This window comes from Formica exsecta, unplaced genomic scaffold, assembly GCF_003651465.1.
Source record: "Formica exsecta isolate Colony F162 unplaced genomic scaffold, ASM365146v1 scaffold572, whole genome shotgun sequence".
Lineage (NCBI taxonomy): Eukaryota > Metazoa > Arthropoda > Insecta > Hymenoptera > Formicidae > Formica > Formica exsecta.
In genome coordinates, this window is record NW_021852978.1 from 19,711 (window position 1) to 27,681 (window position 7,971).

The 7,971-nt window shown below is 36.3% G+C and overlaps 1 protein-coding gene across 2 annotated transcripts in view; it reads right to left on the minus strand.

Annotated features, from left to right (window-relative positions):
• The window catches only part of LOC115242154 (THAP domain-containing protein 1-like), a 4,659-nt gene extending 2,738 nt beyond the window's left edge, over positions 1-1,921 (minus strand). The window contains exons 1-2 of one of the 2 annotated variants that reach the window (XM_029818243.1): positions 1,762-1,921; positions 1,464-1,621 (exon numbers count right to left, since the gene is read on the minus strand). In XM_029818243.1, the coding sequence (XP_029674103.1) occupies positions 1,464-1,616 (153 nt within the window). In that variant the 5' untranslated portion in view covers positions 1,617-1,621; positions 1,762-1,921. Of the gene's footprint in view, positions 1-1,463 lie in introns of both variants that reach the window. The other variant, XM_029818242.1, reaches the window with a different exon arrangement.
• Positions 1,922-7,971: the final 6,050 nt, after the last annotated feature.

Sequence of the window (7,971 nt, forward strand, 5' to 3'; positions counted from 1 at the left end):
CTACTGGTCGTTGATTCGTCCATTTCGATCACGTGATCCTTTTTGTCGTTCAAACGATCGATTTCAGCGGCTCGTGAAAATGTACCTTTACTGCTTAAGTTTTTTTATGTGCCACGGCCCTAAAGGGCAGTCTACAATGGCACCCAGTTAGCCAAGTCTGTTCTAACAGATTTTGGCAAGGCCTGCTACAAATTATTGTCAGCAAAAAGGCTACGAATTGGGTACAAAAGTTGTTATTACCGATTAAGCTGGCAGATTGACGGCAAAAATTGAGCAAAGGTTGCCGACATAACCCGACAGTAAATTGGCGGCGGAAACCGAGCAAAGCTTGCTGACATGACTGACAGACTGGCATCAGATTGTCGGCACGAACTGAGCAAGATCTGGCGTGCACAATCTAATGGCATATTGGCAGCAAAAACCAAGCAGAATATGACAAAGTATTACAAAATTCTATTATTTGAAATAGTATAGTTCAGTCGTTTACCGCTATGCGGCGTGTTATTCATATCTATACTCGTATTCAAGTTTTTGTCATGAGTGTATATAAAACCTGCAAAATGTGACTAATAATATTGTAATATATTGTTGCGCTCCCTGATGGTCTCCCTCTCACTCTCACGTTCACTCACGCCCGAAATGAATACGCACTCGTAAGTAAAAGAACTTTAATAACAAGAACACGTAAAGGAGAATATTGTACAATAAGACAACTCGAATTAGTCGCGAATGATAGCCAGCCGTCGGAGGAGACGTCCTCACGGCACGACAGCACAGGACCAAATCTGACATGGCGTCCGGAAAACATCCGACCAACCGTTGTTTATCAACAACCCTCCTGACGACGATCTCCCGGAAACGCCAAAGGGGACAAATTCAGCATGCAAATCCAGGGGCGCAACACTATTTATCTCTATCAGTTCAATTTTTGACACGATGCCTATACAGGATAATTCAAATATTGAACTGATTTTTGGAAAATCGAACAAATAATTGTTCGATTTTTACTTATTCGGGCAATTGCTGTCCAAAAATATCTATAATTTTGTAAATCAAATTATTTAAATTTACCTATATGTTTTAACACATTAATATGTACTATTATATATTAATACTGTAACTGATCTAATTTTTGTCGTCAAAAATTGCCGTAGATCTGCTGGGCATTTGGCGCAAATTTGTTGTCAGTCTGCGGTTGACAAACCTGCTCTCGATTTGTTGCGTCAATCTGTCGTCGCACTACTAGTGACAGATCTGCTCTGGTGTTGTACCCAATTTGACATCAGGATATGATTTCAATTTTTGGTTGCAATTGGGGCGCACTCGAGGACACAGTAGGCCCTGAATTTGGCAGCCTCGTTCCACAGGGAATTGTTTGCCGTTTGTTAACAATCCGCAAGCAAATGGTTAACTGGGTAATACACTACAATTAATACAATTAATACATTACAATTAATACTTACTTCACAAATATGTGAGTATGGAGAAGGTTTCCAATTCTTCTGGCCTTTTTTCAGCACCCATAATATCTTCCGTTCTTTATTGGATGGAAATCGTCTTAGCGAAAAGCCTTTTTCGCTATTGTTATTGTATCCAACGACACAACAACCAGTCATATTTTCTGTGAAGTGATAACATTTAAATCATTAATAGATATAATGATTGATGAGAAGGTTAAAATGTCACTTTTTTACTTCACAGTGCCTGTATATCTACTTTTATTTTTAACTCAATAAGTTTAAATCATATGTATAGACTTACCTTGTTTATAGTAGATAAATCTAAAAACCAAACATCTTATATCAATTTTACACAATAATGTATACAACTATTGCTGTATGTACAATTGGTAACTATCGACGCCATTTTGCTTCAAACCCACAGATTGTCCAGACTCTTACTTCTAGGGACCCTATTATATCTCAGCTATGAGCGCCGCTACTGCGATGCGGTAGAAACGAGAAACGTACGTTTGTCCCGAGACGACCAAGGAGACCAACACGTTTCTTACTCACAAATTTTCTGTTCCGGACTTTGCATCGTAATATCTCCGTTTATGTTATATGTATTAGGTGTACAACTTTGCTTCCGCCGTTTTTTTTCCGAAATTCGAGGCTTTATTGTAAAAAACTGGTTTTATATTTATGATTCAAAGTATTGTCCATCGCTGGCCACTACTTTCTCCCATCTTTCGGGCAGCGTACAAATCCCGCGTTGAAAGAACTGGTCATCTTTTGAAGCGATCCAAGAATCGATCCAATTTCTTACTTCTTCATAAGACCGGAAGTGCTGATCAACCAGGCCGATCAGTGTGCCATTGATCGAAACAAGTGATAGTCAGAGGGAGCAATGTCTGGAGAATACGGCGGGTGGGGTAGGACTTCCCATTTCAACGTTTCCAAGTGTGTCTTGACCACTTTCGCAACATGGGGTCGAGCATTGTCATGCTGCAAAATCACTTTATCGTGTCTCTCGTTGTATTGCGGCCGTTTGTCTTTTAATGCTCGGCTCAAACGCATTAATTGCGTTTGATAACGATCGCCTGTGATTGTTTCAGTCGGTTTTAACAGCTCATAATACACTACGCCGAGCTGGTCCCACCAAATACAGAGCATGACCTTGGAGCCGTGAATATTCGGTTTGGCCGTCGACGTGGAAGCATGGCCGGGATATCCCCATGATTTTCTGCGCTTGGGGTTATCGTAATGAACCCATTTTTCGTCCCCAGTCACAATGCGATGCAGAAATCTTTTCCGTCTTTGCCTTTCAAGCAACTGTTCACAAGCAAACAAATGCCGTTCAACATCTCTCGGTTTCAACTCGTACGGCACCCAATTTCCTTGCTTCTGAATCATTCCCATGTCTTTGAGGCGTTTTGAAATTGCTTGTTGAGTCACTTCCAATGATCGTTCCAATTCTTCTTGACTTTGACTCGAGTCTTTATTAAGTAATGCCTCCAATTCTGCATTTTCGAAAACCTTCTCTCTTCCACCGCTATGCCGGTCTTCGACGTGAAAATCACCGTTCTTGAAGCGTTGAAACCACTCACGACACGTTCTTTTACTAATAGCGGCCTCACCATAAGTATTTGAGAGTATTCGATGAGCCTCAGCCGCAGATTTCTTCATATTGAAGTAGAAAATTAAAACCTCCCGCAAATGACGAGAATTTGGCTCGTAAACTGACATTTTCAATCGAGAATAACTTTATGATGCAGACACAAATCGACTAATGTTTCTATGGGGTTATGTTGACAGATGCCCAAGTTTATTGCATGACGTCTATGATCTATTTATTTCGACCACTACTTACCGCTAAAGCCATCTATAGGAAAACGGCGGAAGCAAAGTTGTACACCTAATAGAACGAAAATAAAGATACTTTTCTTATATAAATCAAACTCAATCTATCGATTAAGTCTAGTGAAAACTCGATCCATTCAGCGATTATTGCAATCTAATAATCTCAAGTACTCTCAACTAATCGACTCGCGTGAAGATACACGGGGTGCCTTGCTGTCGCTATGCGCGATCTTTGGCTTTTGGCTTCGCGTGACTTGGCGCGAGACGCTACCGTGTCTCTTGATATCGTGTTTCACTTCGCGAATGAGATTCAATCGCTTTTTGACAGATAACGGCGAAAATGAAAGCGAGTGTGTATAATGATGCCACGAGCCGAGGCTCTCGAGCGGTTCTTTCCAGTCCGCGTAGGTGTGACAAGAGCCGATGAGGATTTTTACGGCACTGGATATACTATATATAGGACGTAACGGAATTTTGCTTTCGCCGAAAAGTAACGACGAAGATGACGCTTACGGCAGTACGGTGAGATCTGCCTAGATAAATTTCGTTCTTGTTATTTTAATATCTCCCTCTCTCTCTCTCTTTTTCTCTCTCTGTAATCCTCTTGTCAGATAGAGACTACTTTACATATATCTGCGCCTTTTATTAGTTTTTCCGAGGACATACAATTGAGTGCCGGTTCCGAATGGCCAAATTAGAAGAGTTCACTTGGCAAGATACTCTCGGTGATTTAACATTGCCTCCCAAGAAGTGACAATTGAATAGATTCGATGTTTTTAGCTGAATTTGAATCCGGGCCCTTTGGCACAGAAAGCAGACGCACAATTCTCTGTGCCACTATCTATCACAGAGAAAAAGATTTCTTTAGATTTAATATATTTATTTGTTTGACTTATATTTGTTTTGTTACAAAAATATAATTTTATACGAAACATTATTTTGTTGAATAAAAATTTAATAGTTTCATTGCATTATAATATTTGTACAAATAATATTTGTTTCATTACACTAAATATATTGCATTAAATCATATTGTTTGAGGGAAAAATAACTATTATTTGAAATAGTATAGTTTATTCACTTATCACTATGCGACTCGCTATTCATTATTCAAGTTTTTGTCATAAGCGTATATACAGGGTGTCCCATTTTAAACAGTCAAACCGAATATCTCAAAAACTGAGCCCAATAGACAAAAATATTTCAAACAAAAGTTGCATGATTTCGAGGGGGCCATATGATGAAAATATGGACTTGACCTTGAGTGACCTTTTCAAGGTGAGGTCAATGTGATCAATGTTTTCTTAAATGGAATTCTCCATTTTTTATTGCATATTCTTGTAACTTATCTCGAGAGGTTTTCAAAACATTATAATAAAGTATTTTTTCATTAAGTACTTTTTGAGTTATTTTATATCTTAGTCTGACATATTTTGATATAAAAGATAAAATATCTCGTAAAATATTTAGTTTTTGATAATCTTACCGTAATACTTTTATGTACAGAATAATGAGACAAATCAGTTAGTGTAAAAAAAACAAATAATTGTTTTTAAGAAAAAGTATGTAATTATTTACAATGTATTTTTTAAAACAATTATTTGTTATTAAGATCGATCACATTGACCTCATCTTGAAAAGATCACTCAAGGTCAAGTCCATATTTTCATCATGTGGCCCCCTCGAAACCATGCAACTTTTGTCTGAAACATTTTTGTCTATCGGGCTCGGTTTTCGAGATATTCGGTTCGACTGTTTAAAATGGGACATCCTGTATATAAAGCTTGCAAAATGCGGCTAATAACATTTAACAACTATTACTATCAATTTCATTTTTGATACAATCTCAATAAAGAATAATAAAAGAATAAAGATATTTAATTAATTTTTGAAAAATCGGACAGATAAATGTCCGATTTCCACTTATTCGGACAGAAATTGTCCGAGACACGTGTGCAAAAGCGTCGAGTTTATTTTATTATAGCGCCGATATTATCACATTCATGCATATATTATGCAGCGATGTCGTAAAATAATTTTCTGACGGCATTAATAGATAATGGAGAGAAAAAGTGATCGTATAAGGGAATTAGTCTTGTAAGGATGCGCGCATTATTCATTGCCGTGTTTTCGTCGCTATCCGCTCCAACTGCTTCATTATACAAAATTTTCTGGAAAATCTAATAAAACGTAATAAAGTTTACATGAAAATATTTATTAATGTAGCTACTATAATGGGTTTTTTTTTTCTAGAAATTGTTTCGAATCTTCTATTTATTTTTTGTTTAGAAAAAATAATCGGTTCTTTGGAAGACAAAAAAAAACATGGAATCTTTAAACGAACACTCTATATACAATCGACGAATAAATCAATCTCGACGAAGGCGTCGCGTGTTATCGCCAATTTTTATAATACGTGTGTATGGGAGTGCTTATAATCTGTTATCAGACGGTCGCGGACTTATCAACGTAACAGAAATACAGTATATCGATTCAGTTTTAGTACTGTTGGACAACGTGCATATTGCGTTCGTGTTTTTTGCACATTTAATTCGTGCTTTCTTTCTTTTGGTGCGAAATTTCACGTAATTTATCGGTTTATATCGTACGTTCGTTGTTTTTCTGAAATTAGGCCACAGTCTTCGAGCACGTGGAATCCACGACTTCACTTTCCATTCACGATGAGATTGCCGCCGGGTCTCTCTACACAGTGTACGTGAATTACCTTTAAGTAACCCCTTCGAGATGGTTTTCTGTCGCGAGGAAAAACGACTCTCATCTCTCGATCTCGACTCGAGGAATCACCTCTCGTTCGTTGAAAAACTTATTAATTCTCTCCTTCTACTCTCTCTTTTTTATTAACTTTCTTTTTATTTATTCAAAAAAATATTTGATCGATAGACAATCTATGCGCACGTGACTTTTGATATAAAGATTTTAGATACGTTATCAATGAGTTTCATGATATTTCATACCTTGCGATAATATGGATTTGATTGAAAAAAATAAACAAGTAGTATAAAAAACTATTTTACATAGGAAATTTGATATCAATTAATTTGTATAAAATGTAAATTTTGATTATTTTTATATTATATGTTTGATAATTGCATAAAATGTTTCACTTATCTAAGATAATATTATCATTTGATGTCAAAAAAGAAAACTGTTGAGTGAAAATCGTGTCCTGAAATTCTGAAATTGTTTACTTATCAAATACATAAAAATTAACCCATAAATACATTATCCACATACAAGCACGTTTACTTTATCAGTAAATAATACATATATATCATCTTGTGTTACTTGGAAAATATATGTACAAAAGGAGCTTCTCTCTAATTATAGAATGTCAAGATATTAAATACGAAAATGATGAATGTGAAATGTACGTTATTTAGTCAATTACGCAACGAGTGAAAGAAATATTGGCCGTGTTCCGATATTCACTGCCAGTACTGAAAATCTATAGTTTACGTCATATACACTAGATTTTCAGCACTGGCAGTGAATATCGGAACACGGCCATTATTAGCATTGAATTATTTTTAAATGTCCGTAAATTTCACCGCGGAATTTCAAAGAGTAACGTGTGCCAGCGTTACCAAGAAGTCGCGGGGGAAAAGTGCCGTGTTTAGAAAAAAATTACAGCTCCGGTGGCGTTTCGTCGAAAAGATTCGTAAAAATATCGGCGACTTTTTTTTGGCTCGCACCTTCCGCGCGCGCGCGCCGAACAATTAAAAACCCGCGGGACAAAACGATGGACAAGAAACCGCGGGAGGACGCGTTGCTGTCGTCAGACCAGAAATCCGGGATACGGAATTAGCTCGCGGACACGCTGTGAAAACCGTGTTTAAGGGGCGTTTATATATCTTTCCGCGATTTAAAATGTGAACGCACGTCCATCTAAAAGTGCGCGCTCTCAACTACATGCAATAATTCTTTCAACACACGGGTGATATATCGTTGGCATCGCAAATATTCGGGTTAAGTGAATAAAAATATTAATTAATTAGGGTGTCTACCCCCTGGAAAAACATGGAAAACCTGAAATTCTCAGAAAATTTTTTTATACCTGGAGAAATCAAGGAATTCTCGTGGAATTTTATTGAGGCTCAGGAAATTTTTAAAAAAGATCCTCTTTTTGATAATTCGTCTCTTATACTGTAAACAGTAGACAATCCGTCAATAAGCCTAGTTGTGAATTATGTGTTTAAAATATACTATAAATATATATCTATCTATCTATCCCTGTTTATATATTCAATGTTTTAATAAAATATTGAATATGCAGTATATATTCTTTATTTTAAGTCTTACAATTAGTGATAAAAAATGAAAATATTATACAAGGTAAACATTTTTATCTTAATGAAAGCTATTCAATTTTTTTTCAGTACGTTTGTAAATCTAACACTATCTAACACATCTTAAAACTTAAGTGACTTTGTATTTTCTTTTGGTACAAATGAAAAGCATTAGAAAACACGTGCAATAAAAAGAAAACTTTGATTTAGGAAATTGCACCAAAAAATCTTTAAAACATTTTCTTTACCTGGAAATTTAAATAAAAATACCTGGAAGATCAGGGAATTATCAGGGAATTTTTTTACAAGATTTGGATAGATACTCTGATTAATAGACAGAGAAATGTATCTACGATGCCGAA